This window comes from Danaus plexippus, chromosome 15 (assembly GCF_018135715.1).
Source record: "Danaus plexippus chromosome 15, MEX_DaPlex, whole genome shotgun sequence".
Classification (NCBI taxonomy): Eukaryota; Metazoa; Arthropoda; class Insecta; order Lepidoptera; family Nymphalidae; genus Danaus; species Danaus plexippus.
The window spans coordinates 8,835,564-8,863,089 of NC_083547.1; the positions used below are offsets into that span (position 1 = coordinate 8,835,564).

The window sequence follows — 27,526 nt, forward strand, 5'->3', positions numbered from 1 at the left end:
TTGTACACACGAACTACGAGTTGGGTATCGAAAGGGTAAGCAGTCCCATAGATCAGATGTCAAATTATCTTGGGACGAATTTTATTCACGGTGATGGATTTATTAACATTTTTGCTTGAAATATACCCTGATGTAAATGTATCCTATCGGAACCTCTCTCGACTACTGTATTATGCATAAACTAAAATTGGATTTTCAACTGGATAAAAATTTACTTTGACCTTCCGCGGCGACCGCGAGCCCTTGAATAACTTACTTAGAATTTAACGCGCGCTTACTACGCGTATTTGTTATATGATTTTACATTTTACCTGAAGTTTCGGTTACTTTACATTTTACAGGTACCGTGCTTACAGACAGACGAGGTCTTAATCTCAGACAATGGTAATAATTATTATACAATCTATATATCGGTGAAGTTAACACCAACTCTACATTAGACACATTTTCTTAATTAATATGCAAAATTCAAATAGTCTAAAACAGTACCAGTAAAATTTTATCTTACTTTTATCGTAGATATTCAAATGAATAGTGTTCAAAAATATATCCTCCGCCAATATGTTCCTTTTGTTTTTCAGCACCGAGTCTTGAACAACACTTTTATCCAAGTTTTATTAATTACTTTCAGATCATCAGCAGTTTCAAAAAACAGAAATTTACCACAAGATAAATGTGTATAGGAAAAATGAACTCTAAAATGAATATATCCATACTGCTAAATAATTTATTACAACTTTCTTAAACTGTTTACAAAATTATTTCTTAATCATACATTGCAGTATCAATTTTTGTTTTTCTAATATCCAACAAACGCCTTCGAAGCATTGTGAAATATTACAAAGGCAATCCTTTTGAATACGAAAAAGGGTTTCTCGGCAGGAAGTATTGTATGTCAGTCGGACAATCAATAGCACTTTGTGGTGAATCTCCCATCTAGGTGGATATTTGTTAACCAAAAACTTCGTTTGCTGAGAGAGTGGGATGGCGATGAGAGTTATAGTAGGCTGGAGCCCAGTATCTTAAGAGGCGCCAGCTGTAGATTCCCTCTCATTCAAATAAATAAATTTTGCAATATTCCAAGATTTTGTAAATTAGCAAGCTATAGAGATGAGCTTTGTTCAGAATATTGCAACGATATTTCACAATCTGACTTCATATTTGCATAAATAGAAGTCGAGATAGATAGACAAACCAGTGAATCAATCGATATTTAAATGTATCCGGAGTATCGTGTACCGTATCAATTCAAGCCTGTGATCATCCGTACCGAAACCATCCGTCCTCTGTGATACGTGAAGGATTCCATCAATAGCGATATAATTGTGTTGATTAGAATCATTAATATTCTGTCATCTATCAATATGATCGATAAATAATTAATCAGCCCGTAGGTGACAATCGATATTACGCCGACTATCGATAGGCAATATTGTTCGATATAATAAATTACGATCACTTTACTAGATAAATAGATTTTGGTTTTACGGTAAGCTTTATAATAGGTAATACTTCAATAGGTTCTTGAATTGAGTAAACATTAATAACAAAAGCTAAGAAAACAAAGGCAAAACTTTGTTTTCTTTTTGGGAACCACGTTCCAGACAGCATATAATATTCTTTTAAGGTGAAACTTATATAACCTAAAACTTTTTCGTCCATATATAGCATGTCGCATTACAGTCGCTGCAGAGTAGGGATGAAGTGAAAGGTGCTAAACGCGGCAATGAAAACCGATATTGCAGCACCAATAGGTAACTTGAACTGATTCTGTAGCACTTCCATACTCACTCAATGGTGTTTGTACTCCTGACAATTAAGGGGTTTTGGCAAATTCTCTGCCATTTTCTTAAGCACAAAACGTCACCAATGTACTTTTGAGTTCGTAAAAATTAAATATTTTAGTATTAAAAGTGTGCAAAAAAAGCAAAATAAATTTTAGAAGAAATATATACATTTTATTTTAATAGAGTTTCCCTTAACCCTTAATTAATTATCGTATGACGTCAGCTGCAGGGAACTGGACAATGGCCGCCCTTCTTCACTTAATACAAGTGCCTTGTCGAGATGTTTGGAAGATTACATGGCAGTGATTAATTAATGACCAGTTGGGCGTAAGATTTAATTAAAGTGTGCCTAGAAAATATCATTTACGATTTTATAAATTTCAATTGATACCTTGTAGTTGTAGTACGAAAACTTTATTTTAAGCACTTTGAAAATATGTTCAATTAAATACGAATACCAAATATAAAATAAACACGTCTGTATTATGTTTTCTATAACATGTCCCGACAGTTATCGAACTAATCAAATAAAACGAATATTTTATTTTTCCATAAAAAAACCTGACTGTCAAATTATATTGTTATCTTTTTAAAATTAAAAATGATTAATTTTTGTATGTTTTTTTTTTTTCATATATACCAAAGATGCACATATTATGTAGAAAAAAAAACACAAAAGAAGTTCACGACATTTTGATGGGATATTTTAGACTAAAGCTAGAGTTTAACCAAAAAAAAGTGTTGTATATTATAAAATAATCAATAGCAATAAATGGCGATTACATTATAATTATTGAATTTTCAATATCAGGTTCCAAGCAAGTTTGTAATGAATTTAAAAAATCAGACATTCCTCTATAATTAAAAACCAACAGGAAACTTTGCACTGCGACAAGCTATATACAACGGCCAACGAAATTAAAATAAATAACAACAAGTATGAAAATAAGAGTAAAACTATAGAAAACAAATTTGTAAGGAATTTAATCAATATTTTGCAACTAAAGGAACAACAAATCTACGATTAGGAAACGAAATTATAACATGGTTTACGATAGCATTAATCATAATAATTATCATTAACTTTACAGCTAAATAAAGCTTTCGACATAGCTGACATAATCTGCTCATCAAAATCTTAAATTATATTAATATCGACTACACGGCACTCTAAATGTTTCAATCTTAGCTGACTAGGATATTTAAGTGTCCAAAATCCATACCACCTTCATCGCCACACGAAGCTACTACTATTGTGTAGGGTTCATCAGGGCCTAATATAGGGACTATTACTTTTTAAAACAACATTATAACACCATTATATAACTGTAATGTACTTTACGCATTCAACTTACAAGTTTCTTAGTTTTACCTAAATCTAAAACTCAGCTCGACAACCCTACGTATGAAGGTGCATAGTTTTATAATAAATTCCCATCTTCTTTAAAACATGTGTAATCATTTCATTTATTTAAAGCGCAGTTATCAGATCATATAATTTAAAACTACCCACTTTAAATAGAACACACTGAAGGAGGACATTTTTTTTTGCAATAATAGCTTTCACGATGGACACATGTTTTTATGAATATAAATATATATTAATCTCTAAATGAATATAAATAACATTTAAATTATATAAAGTATTAATAAAATTTAAAAAGGTAGCATATAGCATAACCATATCTTCAAAATTATTGTAAGTAAGATTTAGCCCTGGAATAGTCTGTTATTTTTAAACACTGTAAAAAGATTTTGTCTCATCTTATTCCGTTTAGGGAAGAAAGTAGGCTTTGCAAACGAGTAGGACGGAAAGGAATTATACTATAAAAAATGTCATCCTACGAAAATAGACTCTTTAAAGTGGATTCCATCAATACAGTAACCAATAATCACATTTTTTATCAGTACGGAATATAGATGAGAGATCAATACTACAAAAAAATATATATTTTATTTATACATTATTGCAATGTCTATGTGAACATTAGCTTAAGTTAATAAATAATTACAACATCTTAAAAATTTCAGTGACAGACGTATTAAGCTATTTTTTTTTTTTTTATACTAAAGCTTCATTGAAATAAGACATTGTCAATTATATACATCATATTATCTGTGTCAATATTTAATAATGATATTTTTTTGAATGACTACTGCTTTGCCCTGCGGCTGTTACAGCGTCAGCGGGAGATAATTTAATTGAGATGATTCAATAAGCGACGCTTTTGGCTACTGAGTCGATGCACTACTAATATGAAATAAATATTTTAATCTCTCATTACTTTTTATCCGACTTCATGCAAAAAAGAGGTTCTCTGTTCAGTTGTGTTTAATAGACTTAGGAATCGAACCTGAAAAAACTATTTTTGTTTGTTGCGTGATATTTCTGCAATAATCCTGAACTTTACTAAGCACTATTGAATATACTTAAATAAACAAAAGTTTTTTTCAGTTTCCTACCTTATAAAATATAAAAAGTAAATGACTTTAAAACTTTACCTTTCGAAGATACAGACATGAAATTTCGTTAAAAAGATATCGACTTCAAAAATATAAAATAAGTCAATAAATTGGTTAGTCGTACTATAAGCCTATTGCTGTAAAGCAATTAAATATTATTTTATTATCTTTTCAGTTGAAATATGTTATTTTTAATATAGCAATATTTTTAGACACATGCATTTTGCTTCTCTTTTGTTTGTTTTTGATTATTATTACTAGAAATTTTATTTTATTTTTGCAAATGTCACATTTGAATTGTAACGTAAGTGTCAAAGCCATGCTGTCAGAGTAGAAAAGCTATCCAATCATATGGTCAATGACAATTGGCATGCTTAGATTGAAATGCAGGCATTATACTATTGTTATGTTGTAAATAAATAGCTGAATTATATTTACAGTGTTGAAATTTTTTTATATTGAATTATAAGTTTTAATCTATGCATTCAGTGCCTCGAAGTATTCTTTATAATGGAACATATTCGACAATTCGATTGGCAAGTTATTTTAATAAGCATTCCAGACATAATTATATTGAAAAAATTAAATAGTAACATGTTATTATAGGAAATAATGTTTACAAAATTTCAAACCATTTATAGGTGCTATTCTCAGCCAGACATATACTTCGTAAAAGAAGAAGATTTAGCTCACAGTGTAACAGAGAAAATACTACGAAACAAATTTCATGACCCCCTAATATCCAGTGACTCCGAGGATGAAAACGTCAAAGTAGATTGGGATCAAGTTTTCAGTAAAACACAGAGTGTAAGTCAATGTTTTCTTAACATATTTGAACACATTACAAATATTTATCATTACATTTATTTAACAGGCTGATAAAGTGCATCGCATCTTTGTCCCATGTCTCACTCCATTGCCGCAATACCTCAAGAAGTCTGCTTTGACGGAACATCAACACTACCAATGCATCAAAGTGCTGTGTTCACAGAACTTGCATGTTCTGGAACAAGAATTTGTACCGAGACCAACTAAGAGTGATTATAAAGTATTCGAGGTGAAAATAATTACATAAAATACATTAATACTTTAGATCAAATTGTGCCATAAACAATATTATTTTTATAATTTTCATTTCCAGGAGCTAAAATCTATTTATGAACAGGAACAAAAGGAGTACAGGGAATGGGCCAAAAGTCTTTGGGCGACAACTCATTGTGTGAGAGCATTGAAGCCAAAACCGATTTTGGAAGCGGTTTATGAAGCATTAAATAAGTTAAAAGCTCATAAAATGCAGTGCTATCCAAAAACTTTTAGCTTGGCGGCACAGATACCGCTTGACTATAAGAATGACTCATTTGAAATGGTTTTAGAAGAGGATCTTATTAATGTATGTCTGAATATATATAGGTGTGTGTGTGTGTGAGTGTGTGTGTGTGGGTGTGTGTGTGTTGCTGCCTGTCTGTAATATTTTTCATTACTTGTTATTTATTATAACTTCAGGTGGACTTATCATCATTGCCAATAATAGATAAAATTGATTTGTCGAAAAAGTTTGTGGTCATGAAGTCGCATCCCGTGCCAGAGCCCTGCAAGAAACACATCTGCAGGTTCATACTGCCAAGTATGTTGAGCTACTATTATAAGTATAAAAAATTATATAGAAATTTGACTTTGTTTTAGTATTGGAAGATGTATTTTACAAACTTTTGTTTTTTCAATCATTGATATGATCTAAGTACAAAATACATATATATATTTATTTATATGTGTATATATACATGTATACATACATACATATATATATATATATATATATATATATATACATGTATACATACATATATATATATATATATATATATATATATATATATATATATATATATCATTGCACATATATTTTCCAAACTAAATACAAATTTTCTTAATTCTCATAGAAGAAAAACTCTTGTGAATATTATTTTTTTCAAATAGATATGTTTATGCAATTAATTCTCAAACATTAGTGTGTGTGCTATCAACCGTTTAGTCATCTTGATGTGTTATTCATCAATATTATCATGAAATGATATTAATAATGAAAAAAAAAATTGTTAAAAAAAAACGCGCTTTTATAGCTAACTGATCTAAAACATAGAAAATAATTTTCTTTTATAAAGAAATCATATTACAGTAGTAGAAGGTAAAAATAAAATTCAGATTAAAAAGCGTGGGGTGCATTTGACTACATTTCGTATCTTTCCTCTCGTAGCTAGTTGCCTCTAGAATGATTGTAACATTCAGTATCAAGCACTGCACACTTAATTCTGAATTAAATTATTCTGTTAATAACTTAATTTTTATTTATAATTTTATTTGGAGATCATTAACTGTGAATTATTGTTTGACAAACATACAACCCAAGCTAATAAAAGCGTGTTAATGTTGATGATTATTAATGATTTTTTCCCATATTTAACAATGAAATTAAATATCCAGATGAGAAGACAATGTCAATGTTGCCGCTATGGTCGGTGGAGTCAGAGTTGGCGCAGTATTGTCTAGATCGAGGCGCCATCTGTGTGGCCTCAGAAGACGCGCTCGGCTGTCTCGTTGAACTGGATAGACCCTGGGACCTCGCCCTCTCGGTGCACCGGGTCACTGACCCAGGTATCCAACACTGTAATCTAGATTGAGCAATCGACTGTTATAAAAATAACAGTAACTTAGCTCGGCACTCGTACGCCTTCTATCTAATTTTCTTAACTATATTTAGTATTTACACATGACATGAGACGACTTCTCATGACACGTGACATGTCATCTCATGACGTAACGAGAGATGAGCGATGACATTACATTTGACATGTGACGTGACTACAGCGCTTGGATTGAACGACTCAAACCAAGATGTTGCAAACACTACTTCATAATGAATATTTAATGAAAATATAATTGTAGACGGTGAGCCAGTTAACATACTGATACTGGGTGAGGAGTTTGTTGCGAACAAGGAGTCGCCTCTCACGCGGAGCTACAAGGCGTTCAAGTATTTATTGGAGCAGGAGTTAATACCGTAAGATCGTTATACTTTCGTGTAACAGTTAAAATTGCGGGCACGAAAACAAACATCTCTAGAACAATAAAAGTTGTATTAAAATTTTCAGAGCATCAGAAAAATTAAAACAAAGTGCGGGAAATGGAGATGATTCAGACGAAAATACAGATGATATAGATTTAGATGGAAGCTCGGATGATGAAAACAACAGACTGTGTATTGATGGTAAATAATGCTATTACAAGGATTTAGTGACATATATGTATATATAAATTATGTTATATTGTTCTGTAGATGCACAGATGGATGTTACACAGGATATGGAGGAAGGGGATTCGAAGGCTGGAGACGACATGCCGAGCGGCAGACTAGATACCTGTGATGACAATGAGTTTGAATTGAACCGATGCACGTGTAAAGGTCAGTAAGGAGTTTAGTAGCACGGCTGGCTGAGACACACTGACACTAATGTCTCAGAAACACTTAGAATTTTTCTATTGATATTAGTTTGAGAATAGAAACTGAATTTATAATACCGAGCGTCTGCTCAGAATATATTGAGATTCAGTCTTGTTGTAAACTTGAAAATTCACAAGTTTTTATGTACAAAAAATACTTTAGGAATGTCTTCAAAAGGGCTAAATGTATTTAATGAAACTTAAAAAAAAAATCCGATCTCGTACGGTCGTTAGCCGGAGCTCCGGTTGAGTCCGCTCATTGGTGGAGTTGTATATGAAGTCACGTGATGCTGACGATAGATGGCGCTGTACTGTAGTTGCCTTATAAGCTTAAAAATCACTTAAATTAGTATCTATTTAAACCCAATTCCGAGAGCCGCTAGCACTAAGTCGCGGACAACAGCTTGTCGTTTATTTGTTGGTACGACTTTAACGAAGCCTCTTTTCCTTGCGAACATATTTCTGTATTCTCTTAACACAATCTGTCGAATCTCCGTCCAATTAAGTCTAGTTTTTAATTGAATGAAATTCTGATAGACAATATACAACGTAAAATTTTTCGATACAAGCAAGATTCAAACCTTTAACTTATTGAACGCGATGTTAATTGAAATATTGTCTGGACATTGCTTCAATGTAAAAAATTTACTTACACCAAGTGTAACAAATGTCGCAGGGACTATGTTCGAGACGCCTCCGCCGAGGTCGTTTAGGAAGTGGCGGATCACTGACAGGACGAATGATGACAGTTTCAGTGTGATAGTGCACTGCGAGCATCGCCTGAGGGTGAGACTTGTTATGTGTTTGTAGTTAACCGACTTCGAAAACGATAGTGACGCTTTATTACAGTTTCTTAACATTGATTTTTCTGTTTTGAACATAATCGGACCTTAAATCAACTGGCCGTCTGTTATAATTCAATTTTAATGTCCCTCAAGGAATGCAGTCTTGAAAGTGTTTTTGTAAAACCAAATTTTTCCTCGAATTCGATTGTTTTTGATCGAATCTTATCTAACCTAATGCAAAATTAATACCTTGTTAAATATTAAGATCTATTAAGGGGAAAATGATAACTTAAAATTCCTCTTTCTATCTCCCGATGCCAACTTCCCCTTCAACCACGTCCTAAGCCGATATCCGGTCTCTTAGATGCACGCTTGGGACTCCCGGTGACGCTGTCAAAGTCATCAGGGCTAGCAGCTGCAGTCAAATCCAAAACAAAAATAACAAATAATTCCTCCACTAACACCAACAGCTTTAAGCTTCTCGTTTTCCCATCTTACAAACTGAAGTTACAGAAAATTTTCAAGTGTTTGTCTGTCATTGTGAAGGACAAACACTCGGAGCTGATCGTGGAGCCGACACCAGAGTATCAGCTGGAGCTGGGCGCGGCCGCCCTGAGCCAGGGCCGGCTGAGGAAACTCGCGCTGGCCGGGAGGATCAGGAAGAACGCCGGCGTGCTGCACGGTCAGTATACTGGCTATACTGGAGTTGCTAAATGACTTGATGTTTGGTGTGCTCATCTTCATCTGGTCTGTCTCCACGGGAACTTTGAGGAATTTCAAATTCATTCAAATAATTTTTATTTTGGAGTGTCAATATATGTTTTCATTGTAAGTTATTTTAAGATGATTATAATTAATTATACACACACTTCTAAGTGTTTGTGTGTGCGTGTGTGTGTAACGTCAATTGATTTGATGAATCAAATTATTGTGTGAATCAAATCCATGTCCCGCGAGCAGCGTTGTGTTTAGAACGCCTCTCGACTGGACTTCCTACTGAATGTGTTCCTGTCTCCAGTGAGAGTGAACGCGGGTACGGGCGAGGTGGCGACCGCGGAGTACTTGTCCATGGAGCAGTTCGTGTCCCGGCACGGCTCCTGTGACGTCACAGGACACGTGCACTCCGCGCTCACACAGCTCCAGGGACTCCGCCCGGGGAGATACGTGCTCCGACATGAGGTATACCGACAATTTGGTACCTGACTAATTGTGTGATAAGCGAAGACTAGATATTTTCCATAAGAGACAAAAATTTCATTTTTTTCTCAGTCTGATACAAAATTTTATCTAAGATCGCCTAAGACTTGTATATATTTTATTGATTCCTCATTATTTCCCATCAGTGTCTGTAATAAACAAACGAGGTATTTCCTCTCGCTAATAGTCTATATAAATAAAACGACAACTAAACAGATTACAAATAAAATAGAAAAAATACTGCTCTATTATATTTTGAAGGTACAACCATATTATTCAGTACTAGCCGCTTGGTGTGTGTGTCGTTGCACACGCGACAACCGTTTAATAACAAGTACAAGTCCAGAGACAAATAAATGTATAGTTCTTAAATATATGATGTATGTGTGAGTAAAGTTGCATCGAATGATGTCCAGCCGAGTCACGGCTGCAACGCCCTGCTGCTGGCGGCGGGGGACGGGGCGGGGCTCCAGGCGCGGCCCGGGCGGGACGCGGACGACGCGCTGCTGCTGAGGACACCGCCCACCATCAGCACCGACCTGCTGCCCTATCACAAGCAAGTCTACAGACACAACTATACAGATATATAGGAACGTCAGGCAGCTGCCTCACAGCGGTCTCGGCTGGTCGCATCCGTCACGGGGGCGTGATGATGGGAACCCAATAGTAAAAGCGCACGTGGACCGACCAACACCACGCTCCTCGAAATGTCCACAACTGTATACAAGCCAACAGGATGGGCGTGGGCCTTCGTCTGGCTGTCCATAGAACGGCCGCCGTCCCCACGCTCAGTGACACAACCTAACCTGTTGGGGGGAATCCGCGTCACGGGTTGCATTCATACGTTACTGAGGCTATAGAATGTATATTATACCCAGAGGTATCTCTAAGTCAGTTGAGGCACCCGGGAGCTGTTTTCCTGTTATTTTAGTTTACATTAATGGTTATTAAGTAAAATAATCTCAGCTTTCACATGGATTTAATACACTCGATTTTTTTATTTGTTGTCAGCCAGGAACCTGTAAGGTACCCAAACACATGACACTAGTATCTGATCGCTCGCTCACTATAACGAGGAATTTAAAGAGAAATTCAAAAATAAGTCAAGATTATTAGAATGAGAAGAAACCTCGAGAACAATGCAGAGTTAAATAGCTTTTGCTTTATAATAAACATATTCACCTGTGGGTAGTCGGCCATTTTGTTGTATATGCTACTTTGATTGTTCCGTGTACAGGTTCCGGCGCATCCTGCCGTGTGCGTTCACGCCTCACGAGCGCCAGGTGCAGCGCGTGCCGGCGCGGGCCCTCGCCCGCCACAGGACTCCGCCCCGCGCCCTGCAGGTTGCGTACTCCCAAGAATAATATATGACACCACCTCCCACCAGCTAACACAATATACAGGGTGTGCAACCGTTGACATTGTCCGTCATCTGTTTGTTGTCCGATCGTTCCGCGGAGGTTAGCAAGAGAATATATAATAAGCTTAATCCATCGCCGCGAGCCCGACCCGGCGGCTCGGTCCCGCAGCGCCGGGGCGAGGAGTCCGGAGGCCGGAGGTGCGATCCTAGCGAGTCGATGAGTTTTTTCCTTATATATTCAATTTGAATTTAAATTCAGGTTGCAGTCAGATTATCATTGAAACGGCTAGGAGTTGCTTCATTGGTTTACGATTAACAAGCACTGCCCTGAAGTTATTATAGTCCACATGCCATGCATGCATGTATGTATGTTTGTTTGTTTGTTTGTTTGTTTGTTTGTGTTTCAAAAACTACTGGATGGAGGTTTCCGTTGGGACTTTATGTATTTCTCACGGTGAGTATAAACTACATTAATATCGCGAGCACGCGTCTCCAACGTTATATATAAACTTATTTACTTTATATAAAAAAAAACATGGACTCAAAGAAAGCTAAAATGTTAGAAGAAAAAACGATTTATTTCACTATCTTCTGTCCTGATATATAAAGTATGGCAGGTCTCGCTGCGTCTGCAAGTATTAAACCTTAATTATCTCTATGAACTTTTAAACAACTTTAAAGACACATGTCTTTGCATGTGTGGGTTCGGGTTGCGACGTGTTTATGACGTCCCATCACTCAACAGTAATCTGAGTAACTCGTCGATTTGCTACGAGTCCTTCATGTAAAATATCTTGACCGCATGTTTATAATGCAATAAGATGTATTAGCCTGTGTCCGCACGAGGAGCGGGCGATGACGTCACTAATGTTACATGTACATACCGGCGTCCCCGCACGGGAGGCGAGCGCCTTGTGTGTCCGTCCCAAAATGTTTGTTTGTTTGTTAGTGTGAGGCGGCCGCGGTCGAGGGACAACGCAAGGTCGGGACAAGTATAGCCATGAACGTAAAGTATGACATGTACAGGGCTCCGACTGCGTCCCGCCACGAGCACGGCCGCGGGCCGAGCTAGTTAACGAAAGACATTTGACGATCGAAATAGTTCGGCGAAACGACGCCAGGTGGAGCCCTTGCAGACATCCGACAGGATTCATTTCATTTACTTAGCATTGACTATTGAACCGATCGCCTCGGGAACTAGCGACGGGCTTCACGCCTGAGACGAGCTTGTTCGTCTGTTTGTTTATCTTTGAATTCACAGAAGCTATGCTCTTAAATGACGGGCGTCACACGTGACCCGCTGGACTGATGTCTCCAAGACTACTGAACGACACACGATGAGCATTTAGTGAATATGGAAGTGGATGATGAAAAATATATGATTATATAAATACATATTGATTCCTCGTGTGTACATTCATGATATGTGCACGCGAGGTAATTGTCCGTCACAACCGTCCAGTGTAGTGTTATCAGACACGATGGCAATTTTATTGCTCTCGATAGATTTCCAGGTTTCACGTGTCGATATCGGCCGTCAGTCACATCACTATGTCACCTCACTATCTTTGTTTCAGTGGCCCAAGAAAAAGAAGAAGAAGAAACCAAAGAACTAGAAGAGTTTAAAAAATACAGTGTTGATGTTCAAAATGTTTTTTATTTGACTTTATAAAGCACCTTTTATTCTAAAGTATATATATCTGTATATAGCGTACGCCGTGTTCTAAGCGGCCTCATCGAAGTATCCATCCAGCTGGGCGGCGATCTGTGGACAAACATCCGTAGGAATTATTTACACATATCGTGATGGGTTTTGATGAAACACAGCGAGTGTGCCGCCCACCTGCAGCGGCGTGTACTTGAGGTACTTGTCGGGGTGCCTGGTGAAGCTGATGCCGGCCAGCTTCTCCCACAGCGCCGTGTAGGGCGGCAGCAGGATCTGTTTGTTGTCTCTCTTGAGCGCCTCTCGCAGCTCGGGGTCGGGCACGCTATACCCGCGCTGGGCGCGCGTCGCCTCCTCCCACTCCCGGTTGAAGGAGGACAACTTGTCCTTGAGCATCTGGCGGTCCTTGTCGCGCAGCTTGGCCGGCAATGGCTCATCCAGCACCAGGTGAGACAGCAGCTTGTTCCAGCTGGAAGGAGTCATTTGACTTATAGATATTAAAATCTCGACAGATTTCTGGTAATAGTAAACTTCAACTTAGTCCATTAACCATCACGTGACGTTAAAGCCGCTGAGACGGATGCGGCGACGAAAAGATCGTGCCTCTATTGAAGTCAATCGTGGATTGGTTATCTTGCGTACTCCATCAACGTTTTTCCCGTTATATGATATTTAGGTACATAAAATGTAAACTGCAGTATTAGTGCCCCGTGACCTGTTGAGGTAGGCCTGTTTGTAGTCTTGCACGATGTCCCTGTAGCCGGCCTCGGCGCGGGGCTCGGCCACGGCCAGCGCGTCGAGGAGGCCCCCGCGGCCCAGGCCCTGCAGCACGTACAACGTGTTGTTCAGGAGGAAGATCGCCTTCAACGCCTCCGAGCCGTACTGCTCGCTCTTAGTGCGCAGGGACAGGTTCAGCTGGGCCAGGACTTTACCTGTTGAGGAGACCGTGTTACATGGACGGCGTGCACTCCAGTTAGAGCGGAGGTGATCACTCACGCATGTACAGCGACAGCATGAGAGCGTTCCTATCGTTGACGACCAGCCCGTGAGAAGCGCGGACGTAGCTCGCCTCGGCAGCCAGCGCCGGACCTGCACAATACACTCCAATCAGCTACTGAGGACCTCCTCGACAGCAGGACTCCAGCCTGACACCAGAACGACGCGTTCCAGTCATCCCACCGACCATCCCACCGCCGTATAGTTCACTAGCAGTTCGTTACTGAACATTTGTGATGGAAAAGTTTTTTGATATATTTTGAAAAGATAAAACTCAGAGCGCTGATGTGGTTACACGGATATTAATTAATTTTGATGTGAGCGCACAGCTCACGGGCGACCGGCGTTAAATACTCTGTTAATACTCATTGCAATATTATCACAACGGGCGCTTCATTGAATAAGAACTTCATTAATTTTGAGATTACACGGGGACAGCTGCAAACGGGTCACCTTTTAGTTATTGTCATTGTGAATGTTCTGCGAGGTGGAAGTATAGCGTCGCCATATGGAGCTTCGCGTTACTGACCTATGACGTGAACATGAGCGGCCAGCGCGTGACAGTAGGTGAGGGCGGCGGCCGCCAACTGGTGCACGGTCCCGTCCACGGCGCCCGCCGCCCCGTCACACCGCACGCCCTCCACCCACTCCTCCAGCGACCGCACACACTGACACACACAACGACCATATGTTATTCATGACTCACTGATGGTGCTCGTTAAGATGTTGCGAACAACAGCCACAACGAGAAGTGGTTACATAATTTATCTTGTTTCATTGGCTGCAAGTACAATCATGACTAGTACTCACATGGTGCAGACAGGAGTTGAGTATGGCGGTATAGGGCGCGGGCGGGGCTGGGTGCACGGCGCGGGTCATGTCGGGCTGGAGCCGCTGCAGGCGCGCCGCCAGCGACCAACACGAAGCGGCTGCAGCGCTGCAGCGGGAAGCGGCCTTACGACTCCGAGTACACACGCGCTCCACCTCCGTCGCTGTTGGGTGATAAGGAACAAGACGGTCGATCGTTACCGAGACGAGACGATTAAAGCGAACCTTTGTTCCATGTAGAACAAGACAATGAGAATATTACGAGTCATTAGCTTTGATGTTAAGAAACACATTGAACTACTACTACTTAGCAAAGAACGCGAACCAACACTCGCTCGTATTCCGTTCTCACGGGCGGATCAGTATCAAGGTCTCCCGCGTGTTCGTACCCAGCAGGTTGAAGCAGTCCTTGAGGATGCTGGTGAGGAGGGCGGGCAGCCGTGGCAGCGGCACGAGCCCCAGCGCCGCTCGCTGTTCGCGCCGCGCCACCCGCACCAGCGCCGCGCACAGCGAGCCCGCCGCCTCCGCCTCGCGCTCGTCCATGGCGTCGATGCACTCGTCCGAGTCTGCCCTCGAACATCGCTCCATATAAATCAAACTTATATTATCGGATTGCTTCGCGTTGGCTTAATACTTTCGGTATTTTCAAGGTTTAATATTTATAAGATGTGAGGCAACCCATGGACCCGCCATGTTTTGCCACATCACCTGTATGATCCAGGGAACTCTCGACTAGCTCCTCGACATGCGAGCCAAAGATAAAGATTTAGTCATATGAAGAGCCCTGGTTGCTGCAAGAAACATTCGTCCTCTCATATCCTTCGATTACCCTAAAAACCGCCTGAGCCCCACAGACTTGAAAGGATAATGACAGCACTCACAGGAATCATTGATGGATCGCCTGGGCCCGATAGCCAGGCCCGTAGACTGCTCCAAGGTCTGCGAGGCCTTCATCATTATATTGATAGCTCGTTTTTCCAAACTGAAACAAAATAAACATAAATATCCCCACATTATCAATAATAAAACGCCAGCATCGGCACTTACACCTTCTGTATTTTGCTCGTTCTGCGCTGTGTGCTGTCCGTTCGATGCAACATGTTCTTAGATTTCTGAAAGAAGATTCATCAAATATATTGGACAGCCAGTCTACAGGCAATCTCACGAATAATAAGCATTCAGGTCGCGTCCATGGTGGAGCTGCTATTAAAGTTATCTTCTGGTCGCTACGACACACACTGACACAACATGTCTCACCATGAGCGGAGACGCCCCCATGGACCTGCTCCTCAAGTAGTCCTTGAATGCTATCAGTGAGTTGAGCGCGGCCGGAGCCCTAACCGCTAGCAGGGGGGCGGAGGGCGCGCGCCCCGCGGCACTCAGCCAGGCCGCCGCACTGCGCATGCTCTCCACGGCCGTGTTAGTGGCGGAGTTCCCGCTCACACTCACACTGTCCACACTTGAATCTATGAGACAAATGTTTCAATGAAGAACACTTGGATACAAAAGATTACTAAGTGGACACAGAGATATGTCGTTAAATCTATGTTAACCTAGAGTTTGGAAGATAATAATAATAATTAGATCAAAATCTCAATACTATTATTGTGTATTAGTGTTGCTAGGTCGGTGTTGTGAAGTAATAATATGCCGTCAAGTGTAGTGAAGGCAGTTAATTTGATTATATGCGGTTATTTTCGTTGGTATCGTTTTGTATTATGAAACTATTGACTGCTACCACTATCCTGCACTAACCCTCTTCTAGAGCAATCATATCCATAAGTGTAGTGGGAGAAAGCGGCCGAGTGTTACGACTGAGCAGTTCCTCAAAAGCACCTTCCAGCTTTATAACTCCTGTATTGTATAGCTGGTTCTACAATATTATTTTTAAAGAATTAAATATTGGCATCAAAGTTTAATAAGAAGTTTCAAATAAATTTGACTTACAATATTTTCCAATTCAACACTTTGTGGGTTATTTTTATTGAAATAGTTCTGAGCCTCTGCCAATTTATCCAGAGCCTGGAATATGTATTATAAAATGTTAAGGATACATAGATAAGCCATAAATTGGTATACAATCATCATTCTTACCTCTAAATAGATATTCAACGACTCTGTAGTCCCGGTATGAGGCCCGGCCTGTATGAGGTCAGCCAGCTCTCGGGACACCATGTAGTAGTTTATAACATGGTCCAGAGCTGTCACTGTGCTCTCCATATCTTAGAATAAATAAATATTGAAAAATTTATAAGAACAATAACATGACGGTTTTAATGGGTTTTGGAATTAACGAAAGGGTACAAGATATACTACACTTCAGTTTATGCCCTGGAATTTTGATTGAAGGATATTCTTACTATGGTGTATTTGTTGCAGTCTCGCTGTGTCTCCATACAGTGGCAAGACAGCAGTCTCTAACTGTTGCAGGCGTTGCTCACACGCACCCAGAACATTACAGACATCGCTAGCAAGCGAAGAGCTTCTATTTGCTGCCGCCTTTAGCTCCTGGATATTCGTCATTTCCTAGATACGCCCATACATTAAATACATGTAGCACTAAAGTTTTTACGGAAAATATTAATTCATGATACTCACTCGTTTTAATTTCATTTCTATTTCAAATTTCTTTTCAACCGCATACATTATTACTACTTTATAGAACTTATTCACTTTTGAACTAAAATTTACTATCAATATAATATCTTGCACCACAACAAGTATTCAACACTATAGATGAATTAAAAATATTATATTTTTTATTCTCATAACATGCCAATGCCGCAGTTTCATTCATTTATCGTTGATTCGTGATTAACTCTCACTAGAAATTATTTAATCTCCAATGTTATGACATTTTTGTTTTCACATCTGAGCCTGACAATTGATAATTTACATTATTCAACTAGTATGACATTGCTTTAATTAAATCACAACGTTTAAACAATGAAAGAAAAATATTGGTAAATTGATTTTAAGCAATGATAACTGTGCAAATTTAAAAACTATCTCTATACATAAATTAAAATTAAAAATGATTAAAACTGTAAAATTTATACATAATATAGTTTTAGTGTAAGTATCCGAACAATAATATGGTGACGTGAAGTACGACGTCGAGACGTGGCTGACGTTTACTAGTTTGAATTGTCGAACTTTTACAGTCTCTCGCTTGTGTAAATTGCGCTCATTAATTACAAGACGAAAAATCAGTGTAACTATATAATTTATAGTTGAATATTATAAATCTATATAACGGTATGTTTTATTTTTTGCGATTATTATTTCTAATCTATATTATATTTGGTTTATGTAAATATAACTTTTTTTTTACATTTTCAGAAAAATGGATCAAATCGCTAAATTTGTCGAACCTGGCAAGCAGTTCGCCAAGGACTCAATCAGATTAGTGAGAAGATGCACGAAGCCTGACAGGAAAGGTATGTGGAGTGTAATTCCAGACTATTCCGATTAAATTTTCACTTATATTTTTAACATTGTCTGACAGATTATAATTTGTACTGCTGGCATCCCGCAACTTGCATTCTAATATGAATACCTTTACTTAATATAACCCTTATTATATCGTTAGATTTTTTTTTCCAGATGTCATTTACCCTTAACTTTTTGTAGGGATTTATTCAATTGTTTTACTGCTTACAATCACAAAGTTTTGTTTCAAACAAAGTGCTCTGTCATGATTATTCTCAAGTTAACCTTACATATATAAATGTATTCTATAAATACACAAACTGGGGTTAAATATTATAAACGACTATTCAATAACTGGCATTGAATTTAACATTTTTATTTATAAAACTGACATTTTAACATTTTAGAAGGACCAATATAGAATAAATATTAAATGTTAATTTGTTTCTTGTTTCAGAGTTCCAGAAGATAGCGATTGCAACAGCGATAGGTTTCTGCATCATGGGCTTCATAGGATTCTTTGTGAAACTGATCCACATCCCAATCAACAACATCATAGTCGGCTCGTGAACTCGCACACCACTCTAAGCTTTAGTTGTTAATTATCTCTAAGTCCGACATGTCTAAGTTAATTCACTTTCATATCTGTCATACAATTTTATTAGAATAAATTATTTCATTTTCTAATCATGGTATGTTATTTTTTATTTCCACTGGATCGCACTTGACTGTTTACTGCTCAATAGGGGGAATAGAGTTGTAGGTGGTTGCTGCACTATTTTAGTTACAGCCTGTTTCTTCTAGCCTTGAAGACACCCAATTATAATCGGAAGGACAAACTTGGGCAAACGGTTGCAATTATGTGCTATGAGGAAGGAATAAGCATATCACTATCTGGATGTGGGGATGTTCTATATCAAAAGAATGAATTCCCACCATGTGTGTGGTTGTCCGATAACGGAAGGAGATACAGGAATAAAGCATGTAATTCCTGTCCATACTTCCCAAGATGTATCTGACAGAGTACATAGCATGAGCTGTGCTCAAGAGTGACTGCAGTAGATTAGACCAACTCGAAGTCACTAACAAGCCTTTCTGCATGTCGTCATGGAGTCGATAAGAGTGAGATGACATTTGGCAGCGATGGACCAAGTGGCAACAGTAATCCATACAGACTTGAGCTTTTATAGACAAAGAAGCTCTCCAGATGTAAAATACTTTTGTAAGTACATCAAGTTTCCTTGCCTGCTTTAGACTCCATGAACCTCCTAAATTTAAAACACAAGCATAGCTTAGTAATAACTGAAAACAATCGAAGTATTCAAAAATTCTGAATATTTTAAGAAGGAAATATCAGTAGTGAAAAAACAAACATTATTTCTTTAATGTTAAAACAAAGCAGTCTCTTAATTTTGTAACAAAATTAAAGAGAAGCTCCGACTAAGGGATGTATCCAGGAGGGCAGACATGTGGAGAGGAGAGATTATTTACAGAATATTCATTAGTTTGTGGGAATTGGAACTAAACAAGTGATAGCAAGAAATCATAATGTTTTATTTTCTTTAGGGAGACACTTTATTATATTTATAGATATTATATTGGCTAATTAAGTTGATTTGTGGATAAGGATAACTTGAGTCTTATATCACACAATATTAACAGGAATTGATTAGTGATTTTTCTTAAAATTATTATTGTTTTCATAGCATAAAGCTTTTTACATACTTGTATTCATTATGCTGATATTATATTGTTAATAACCCTAGGATTTGTATCATGCTTCTACACATTTTTACTGCAGCAAAGGTCTTTTTAGCCGATGTATGTAATAATTCTATTATAGTACACACAAACACATACTACAATATGTGTCTATAAATAGAAATATTTTAATATTAAGACCAGAAAAATAATTGCTGACACCAGAGGTTCTCTCACTTATTGAAGTGAAATCTCTTATGCGACTTCAAACAACTAATAAGGTTGCGTTAAACATTTTACGCTGAGGGAGGGAGAAAGCGAGATACACAAATGTAGAAAGTAGAAGAAAGAAATAGAGTGAGTCGGTAGATTCCAAGCACATGCCCATGGTATTGTTGCTATGCAGCGAAGTAAACAGTGTAAGCGTCGTGAAATTAGCTGAAATCCGTACTTGTTGTTCTATATTGATAATACTTAATTTATAAAATTTATTATTTTTTAAGCTTGATTTGATACACATATAATTTAATAGGGCTTTTTATTTTCAAATTTAGTGGATTAGAATTGTTTACAATTTCCCTTCTTCCTTGCGGAGGGACTCCATGCACTATTCATTTTTTGTATTACATTTTATAATACCCTGAAGAAACATGTCAGAATAAACATTAACTTTCAAAGTTTTACTTTAAAAAAACCCTACGAAGAAATATTATCCTGTAAAGTGTAAACCATGTTGTCGACTGTGTAATGTCACACTATTTTTATTCTAAACTAACGTCACCTGTCGGAGGGTGAACACAAACATACTGATGGTTAAACATACAGGAATATAGATGGCACCCGCGTTACCAAAAACAAATATGCTTTTGCTTACATATTTGTTGTTGGTCATTTGTAAGGTTTTGTGCCATCATAAAAGATTATTCTTTAGCAAATTTTGATATAAAAACAATTATATTTCATATACAAACAAACAAGACAAATATAAGTTGAAATTAAATAATGTTGATCTTAAATATTTTGCTAATAACAAAACATATAATTTTATTCCAATTATTATTCAAACGGTATATACTTTTTTTTTGTTAAATTCCTAACCTTATTTACATATTAAGAAGATAATATCGAGAATTTATGATTTATCCAATTTGTACTCTGGTGTTGAAAAGTAACGTCCATCACTCATTAGGGTGACAGAGGGCAATGTGACTGTCATAGAGTAAATAGAAGTTTTATATTATGTTGTTCAATAAATAAATGGAAACTGTGTCATGGATTGAAATTTTATTTGGTTTAAACATTGAGCACAAACATTAACATCAATTTAAAGATAGGTATATATAAAATTGTAAATATTCATACAAATGTATTGTTATTCATAAATAAAATGAAGAGCATCAAAATATTCCGATTTAATCGTAACTTCATTAAGTTATTTTTTTAGTAAAAAAAATCCTATAAAATGTTTAACATTTCGAGGAAGACATTGAGTTTAAATCACAATGACTAATAATTTGTATTTATAATTATAAATGGAGTTTATAACTAACGTGGAGTATGATTGTAGCCACAAAATACTCTAATCTCTCTCTGTAAAAACCTAAATTTGATTGATAAAATCTTTTTTAATATTTTTATCAGTAATAAACAAATCGTGTATTTACGGCTCTAAAACAATATATATTTTTGCCTTAAAGTCACTCGTAGAATTGTAATGTAAGGCCAGAGATGCATCAGTCACATTTGTTTCATATCGGTTATTTTTGTTGCGTTTTAAGTGTAGTGTATCTCTGGCATAAGATTTGACACATTAGTTTTAATCTACGTTATGTATATGTAGCTACATATATGTGTTTTTGTTATTTTTTCTGCATAACGTGTATGTAGTAGGCGGGCTCGGGCACCTTGTCGAGTGGCTGGAAGTCGGCGTATATGTTGTGCTGTGCGCGACCGTCGAAGGCCGCGTCTAACATACGGGTGAAGGCGTCCAGGCCGTGAGGGTAGTAACACAAGCGGAATTCACTACAAATATAAAAACAACTGTGAAAAATCATAATTTCAGACTTTAGAAACCCTCGCCTGTTGCAGTGATTTAAATTAATAGATGTTGTAGTATAACGAAATTCATTGCTACGAGAGGGTTCGAATCTGCGTCAAGAATTTCACATTCCAATATTCTTGAAATAAGCTGATATTTCTCGACACGACTTGGAAAATTAAGCATGCTGTATATAAAACATTATTCTGTATATTTAGTGTTTTATTCAGTGTATATGTCCACCTTCTCTCGGCATTCGGATCCTCATCCCTGGCGTCGATGCAGTAGTCCAGCGCCACCAGCTCGGGCTTCCCGCGGACCACCAACACAGAGGTCTTGATGTCAACCGGGTACTTACACTGAACAAATATAAGTTAAGATGACATAACGTTAGTCACACGTGTCCGGTTCTAAGTTGTAACGACGCTAGCAAAATTTCAATGTATGACACACGTCGGTAAATTTTTAGGGAGCTTAAATTTTGATGTTAACGATGCGTATTCCACTTAATCTTAGGATTTAATCCACAAAGAATTAAACTTTAACTCACTAATTGAATAAATAAAATATCTTACAGTCACAGCGAGGATGATGAGTGTAAAATAAGTGAAATTGTCGTGTCGTGTACGTTGTAGTTACTTTAAAGTTAAAAAGTCTAAAATTTTGTTATATCATTAATTAGACAGTAACTAAAGTGAATGATCTGTCCATCCTAGCGACGTGAACGATCTAAGGTTATCACTTAGATACACAAATATTATTAAATAATAAATTTAGATAGGAACAACTGACTCTTGTTCTGTCATGATAAAATAAGATAAGTGAGACGAAACGACATATTTTAATTTTTATATTGCTCAATTGATAGCTGACGACGACATCACCGCACAAATAAAAAAAACTATTCAGCATTACTAAGAAAACTGATTTGAATTTCTTTCTAGTTTTTTACCGGTTTTTATTTCTGCGTAACATCACTTGCTTTTAAACTTACATTATAATATATAGAGTGTCCAGGCGTGGCTCCCCTGTTGATCATGGAGTCATAATTCCTGTGATCTATGAACAACAGGCCGCCGGGCTTCAGTACTTGTGCGAAGTTCCTCAAGCACATCTTCTGTGTCCTCTGGTCCTCGTACTCGTCCAGTAAATGTGCGAACGAGTTCCCTAAACATATGACAGCATCGAACTGCACTCCTGGCATGAATTGTTCGACATCCTGCGGCAAAGTCTGCCAGTTGGCTTCTTCGATCACTGAAATATCAAGAGGTTATGCCATAAATACCTAGTCTTGTACTCATAACTAAATTAAACAGATCTGATATTAAAGCTTGTTTAAAGCTCGCACCCCACTCATCGTATCTCTGCTCCCTCCGTCTCTCCCAGCGAGCTTTCAGCGCGTGTTTCAGCATCTTATCTGAGGCGTCCACGGAGACTACCTTGAAGCCCTCATCCAACAGCATCATGGAGTCGATCCTAGAAAAAAAATTGTATCAGTAACAGCTCACAAGTTATATTTCTTATGTAGATAAAATATCTGTAAAATGCAAGTCGATTGGTGGGGACTGGGTGGTACCTAGCACCTACTGTATACATCAAATACATATAATATAAAAAGACAGTTTTGAGTAATAACGTGGTGTCCCTAAAAACTACAGCTCTACAGCAAAGTTACATGAGATTTTAAACCCGGAATAACATTAGTTTTTACAAAGAAAGAGATCTACTGGACTTTTAATACTTTTTTTAAATACAAATCATGTTTATGCAAACATTAGTTTCATTATTATCCGGTTTCCTAATTACAACGCGGTAAAACACATAAAAAAAAATAAAAACCTCAGTAAAGGTTATCGTCAAGACGATACTTTCAACTTTTCTTAGTCATAAATCGTTGGCATCATGATAATTTGAAAACACAGTAAGGCCGTGTATGCTTAAATCAAGATTGCTTCGTCCTAACAACGGTGGGTTAGCAGTTTTCATTCATAAGTCTTCGCAAATTATAGAATTAACGTAATTTACGTAGGATATTGAGTGAGAAACGGCAAACGCATCGTATGAAGTGCAACGATGCAAACGTGTGCTAAGTATACTGATAATTTTAGTAAAATACTCTACCATAATAAAACTAATATTTTTCGGAATATACTACGCGTATTTTATTATTTTAAAAAACTACATACTCCCGACGTTTCCTTTACTATTCAGTAACCGTGATCACGGTAGTGTAGTTTTTTAAAATACTAAAATACGTGTAGTGTTATCCGAAAAAGATTAGGTTAATTTAAATGAATACTCGCGAAAGTCTTAGATCTCATTTTCTACCATAATTATAAATATAACTATCACAAATATCCTCTGGCAGGAAACGAAAATAAGTTGAATATAAAAAAAAAAGTTATCAAACATATTATTGCTATTTACTTAATGTGATAATGAAGTAATACTTTTTGTTAATATATAAGTTGAATACAATTTTTTATTGTATAATAATTTCTAAGTATTTAAAAAATACATACCTACTATATTATGTAACCATGAATATTATGTTAGTTACAGTAGGTAGTGCAGACGGTCGAAGTATATTATTAATTATATGTATATATACATTTATATTAATCATTAAAGAGTAGTCTATAGTTTTAACGTTTGGACACTGGAACAACTAAAAGGTTTCCAATCTCCATACTTTTTAATACATACGTTTTTGTTATCTGAACAATTGAATATTATTTTATAAATTTCATTTCACTTATGAACAAGAGCGAGAGCTGGATCTTAATATAAACTCTACATTTTATCAGTTACAGAATTAACTGATAAGGTAAACGTTGAACTTAAACAATCCATCAAAACATAATACATTACAAAAAACCTATAAGTTAAGTACGTCATCAAATTGTGATATCATGATAGTATATATTATTTATATTGTATAGGTTTTCTTGCTTTTTTATGTGCAAAACATATTTGTGTATATCGTTATCATACCCCGTCCCACAGGCTACGTCCAGCACCGTCTTACATCCGTGTCTCCTGAGCAGGCCTGTGAGGAAGTCCCGGTAGTTCTTCGTCCTCTGGTTGCTGTCTCCGATGTACTTCTTCCACACCCTGGCTGCTTTCCCGTCGGCGTACTGATCCTTCACCCCCTCTGAGGGTATGCCCTGCGATCGCGAGTGGAACACCTTATCTGACGACATGATTAACTGCGAAAGGAGCATTTGTATTTTGAATTAACGCTTTAATCTTGTTTTTTGCGTTAACTTATGTTTCTCACAGTGATTTTACATAAATTTAACTAACGTTACGTTTAAAACCAATATACTGATCAAAAAGCATCATAATTATAGTAACTTGGTTATAAACACGTGTTCCCAGTATAAATATCCCCTTCTTCCTAATTGCATAAATTTAATTTCGCTACTCATTATATTTTGTACATCGAAAAGTTTTAACCTTCGCCTTAAGGATTACGATTAAAAAGTTATAGACACAAGGTATACATTTAACAGGCTTGTCAGTCAGTAAACATCCGGCTATTAATTTCATGTGTGATATAACACTTGTAATCAATTCTCTTACATTGTTAATAGTTATGCGAAATTGCTCTAACGTGGACGCATTGTAAAAATATTTAAATAAATGAAGAAAAACCACTTAGAATCTGTGTACATAAAAAAAAACTTACTTCTTCTTAATAATGGTTACAGGACACAAGATCTTTGTAGAGCATATGTTTGTATGTATAGTAGTATAGTACAATATATTATTTTAATGAAATGATTCACATAAACATGAATGGGTGTAACGACAAAACGGTATTAAACGGGAAAGTCCCGACCGACACACCAAAACATACGGCACAGGATATACACTCGCATTAATACGTTTTTAACTTTTATAGTGTATTTTAAAAACTAATATTTATAAAATTAAGACGTCTATAATTCCTATTTTACAGATTAAAATGTTATTACTATTGGTTTAATATATATTAAAAGAGACAGTCAACACCAAGGAGTTAGCATAGATTCAATATTAATTATTAACAAGACAACGTTATCTCAAACGTTGGTTTAGCGAGAGTCAGTTATACAGTAAAGATAAAGGAGTCACTTGTGATAGTAGGATCACAACATCTCTTATAACACTAGAACCGACCATCACTTCATTCACTTTAACATATTAGGTTTGTATTATGTGTATTAAGTACTTTATACGACATTCTTACCGTGAGTTCTCACCATCAACTTAACTACAAGTTTGAACGCCACATAAATATGTAACGCTATAGTAAACGGTACCGTTACGACTCCTCCTCAAAATAAACAGACTACCAGTGTAAAGTATATAATAAGTTTTTTATTAACAATATTTCTTAGGGTTAGTTCTCATGTGGCTCCTTGCGCCGATACTATTTAAATGATCTTATAACGAGATGTAAGAGAAGTAAAAAAATGCTATAAATTATTTGTTTTCAGAAATGATTATCTAATCTGCATAAATTATCATAAGTTGTAGAGGCAAAGTTTGTAGTCACGATGATAGTTACGAGATTATGAATTAAAGATAAAAAATATAAATAATAATATATTTCTTAAATTCATTAATTATTGCTTAATAACTTTTCTTACTTTGGTTATCATTCTTAAAATATGCGTTACTTACAGTCAGTCTGAATTAAAAGCTACCGAGCTAGACTTATTTTTAAACGTTGTCTTCACGTAGCATTAAATACTTGTAATTATAATAAAATAAAATCTTAAACTCGTTCTGAAACTTACATGTTAAGGAAAGTGTCGGTGCTTAAACTGCCGGCTACACGGCCGACTAGCGCAGACTGACGTGTGTCACATACATAACATAATTGTAATAACATCACAGTAATGACGAAATAACGACACGCATTACGAGACTCTGTTTACGATTAAAAATATACACGTCTAAGGAATATGTATAATATTTAGTCTGTTTATAATGTTAAAAACACCAAGTAACGTATCATATTTATGTGCCAAGTGTTTAAACTTTAGTCTCGTGTTATTCGCGTGTGATGTAATACTGTTATGTCTTTTCAAGGACAAGTTCGAGGCTCAGCGACCTATTGAACACACTCGTAGTAAAATCTCTATCAGATTCAGGTTCCAGTCGCCGGCTAATACCTATTTTTATTATCTTTAACTCATTTTCTTTCATTTAAATGTAAATTTATTTCTAAAATTTTCTTCACCCTTAGAATACGGTTTATGTGATTTGGTAATAGTTTATTCTGCAGAATTCAAAGTAACTGATTATAATATAAGCAACTGAATTAGACCTTAATGTGTAATAAATTATATTATATCAATTCATGGACCGGTTTATGATTTGTTCTGGTTTCGTCTCTTTATCGCCAGAAATATAAACAAAATGGCCCTAAACGTGACCTGGTGATATCTCGGAGACAGGTTTAATATAAAAAGTAAACGACATCGGATCATAACAAGATTACCGTAACAAAAAATAGTTTCTACTATGTTGGTAATTAATTAAGTTATTCTAAAACTTATTGTGAATAAGTATAAGTACATATAATAAGTTTTAATAAAATACTGTCCATTATTAAAATTAATAACCATAAATATCCATTTAATTAAACATACGGTCTTATTTCTAAAGGTCTTATGTCACATCTTTAAGTACATAATTCATTTGTAATCATTTTATTTTACCGGTTTTTCTTATATATAGTAGTTCACTATTAAAGGGAAAAAGAAAAACTCAAAATTATATAAT

At 36.5% G+C, this 27,526-nt stretch overlaps 4 protein-coding genes across 8 annotated transcripts; 2 read left to right on the forward strand and 2 right to left on the reverse strand.

Moving 5' to 3' along the window:
* The first annotated feature begins 4,597 nt into the window (after nucleotides 1-4,597).
* On the forward strand, nucleotides 4,598-12,740 carry LOC116766148 (uncharacterized). 4 transcript variants are annotated; one of them, XM_061522773.1, is made up of 16 exons: nucleotides 4,598-4,786; nucleotides 4,892-5,057; nucleotides 5,125-5,307; nucleotides 5,392-5,640; nucleotides 5,754-5,874; nucleotides 6,732-6,902; nucleotides 7,194-7,308; nucleotides 7,400-7,515; nucleotides 7,585-7,710; nucleotides 8,425-8,534; nucleotides 9,080-9,215; nucleotides 9,552-9,712; nucleotides 10,147-10,286; nucleotides 10,968-11,073; nucleotides 12,040-12,072; nucleotides 12,668-12,740. In XM_061522773.1, exons 1-16 carry the CDS (start codon nucleotides 4,761-4,763, stop codon nucleotides 12,704-12,706), a joined length of 1,998 nt encoding a protein of 665 aa, XP_061378757.1. In that variant the 5' UTR covers nucleotides 4,598-4,760; the 3' UTR covers nucleotides 12,707-12,740. The 4 variants fall into 4 exon arrangements, 3 of the variants coding, with proteins under 3 accessions (XP_061378757.1, XP_061378756.1, XP_061378758.1); XR_009752897.1 differs by lacking the exon at nucleotides 12,040-12,072 and having other exon boundaries at nucleotides 10,968-11,874; XM_061522772.1 differs by having other exon boundaries at nucleotides 12,040-12,740.
* Nucleotides 12,728-17,481, reverse strand: LOC116766147 (exocyst complex component 7). The gene is made up of 15 exons (XM_032655851.2): nucleotides 17,176-17,481; nucleotides 16,938-17,103; nucleotides 16,672-16,799; nucleotides 16,525-16,599; nucleotides 16,333-16,450; nucleotides 15,835-16,043; nucleotides 15,625-15,689; nucleotides 15,459-15,559; nucleotides 14,967-15,143; nucleotides 14,560-14,741; nucleotides 14,279-14,417; nucleotides 13,750-13,842; nucleotides 13,469-13,685; nucleotides 12,934-13,222; nucleotides 12,728-12,855 (listed from the first exon to the last, which is right to left on the reverse strand). Exons 1-15 carry the CDS (start codon nucleotides 17,221-17,223, stop codon nucleotides 12,814-12,816), a joined length of 2,049 nt encoding a protein of 682 aa, XP_032511742.1. The 5' UTR covers nucleotides 17,224-17,481; the 3' UTR covers nucleotides 12,728-12,813.
* Nucleotides 17,482-17,674: 193 nt separating this feature from the next.
* On the forward strand, nucleotides 17,675-18,696 carry LOC116766554 (protein transport protein Sec61 subunit gamma). The gene is made up of 3 exons (XM_032656444.2): nucleotides 17,675-17,835; nucleotides 17,920-18,017; nucleotides 18,467-18,696. The coding sequence occupies exons 2-3, from the start codon at nucleotides 17,924-17,926 to the stop codon at nucleotides 18,577-18,579; spliced, it is 207 nt and encodes a 68-aa protein (XP_032512335.1). The 5' UTR covers nucleotides 17,675-17,835; nucleotides 17,920-17,923; the 3' UTR covers nucleotides 18,580-18,696.
* Nucleotides 18,697-20,979: 2,283 nt separating this feature from the next.
* Nucleotides 20,980-26,690, reverse strand: LOC116766563 (glycine N-methyltransferase). 2 transcript variants are annotated; one of them, XM_032656458.2, is made up of 6 exons: nucleotides 26,536-26,690; nucleotides 24,743-24,957; nucleotides 23,097-23,224; nucleotides 22,743-23,002; nucleotides 21,992-22,107; nucleotides 20,980-21,732 (listed from the first exon to the last, which is right to left on the reverse strand). In XM_032656458.2, exons 2-6 carry the CDS (start codon nucleotides 24,949-24,951, stop codon nucleotides 21,570-21,572), a joined length of 876 nt encoding a protein of 291 aa, XP_032512349.1. In that variant the 5' UTR covers nucleotides 24,952-24,957; nucleotides 26,536-26,690; the 3' UTR covers nucleotides 20,980-21,569. The 2 variants fall into 2 exon arrangements, with proteins under 2 accessions (XP_032512349.1, XP_032512350.1); XM_032656459.2 differs by lacking the exon at nucleotides 26,536-26,690 and adding an exon at nucleotides 25,983-26,099.
* Nucleotides 26,691-27,526: the final 836 nt, after the last annotated feature.

Bases quoted from the DNA above. Each gene is read 5' to 3' on its own strand.
- LOC116766148 (XM_061522772.1), top strand. From the start codon at position 4,761: ATGGAACATATTCGACAATTCGATTG. The intron at 6,903-7,193 runs GTATCCAACACT...ATATAATTGTAG, and splicing joins GCACCGGGTCACTGACCCAG to ACGGTGAGCCAGTTAACATA. The intron at 7,309-7,399 runs GTAAGATCGTTA...TAAAATTTTCAG, and splicing joins TTGGAGCAGGAGTTAATACC to AGCATCAGAAAAATTAAAAC.
- LOC116766147 (XM_032655851.2), bottom strand. From the start codon at position 17,223: ATGTATGCGGTTGAAAAGAAATTTGAAATAGAAATGAAATTAAAACGA. The intron at 16,044-16,332 runs GTTAGTGCAGGA...TTTGTCTCATAG, and splicing joins TATGATTGCTCTAGAAGAGG to ATTCAAGTGTGGACAGTGTG. The intron at 14,742-14,966 runs GTACGAACACGC...ATCACCCAACAG, and splicing joins GGACTGCTTCAACCTGCTGG to CGACGGAGGTGGAGCGCGTG.
- LOC116766563 (XM_032656458.2), bottom strand. From the start codon at position 24,951: ATGTCGTCAGATAAGGTGTTCCACTCGCGATCGCAGGGCATACCCTCA. The intron at 22,108-22,742 runs GTAAGTTTAAAA...ATATTTGTTCAG, and splicing joins GACACTCTATATATTATAAT to TGTAAGTACCCGGTTGACAT. The intron at 21,733-21,991 runs GTGGACATATAC...TTATATTTGTAG, and splicing joins GATCCGAATGCCGAGAGAAG to TGAATTCCGCTTGTGTTACT.
- LOC116766554 (XM_032656444.2), top strand. From the start codon at position 17,924: ATGGATCAAATCGCTAAATTTGTCGAACCTGGCAAGCAGTTCGCCAAG. The intron at 18,018-18,466 runs GTATGTGGAGTG...TTCTTGTTTCAG, and splicing joins CACGAAGCCTGACAGGAAAG to AGTTCCAGAAGATAGCGATT.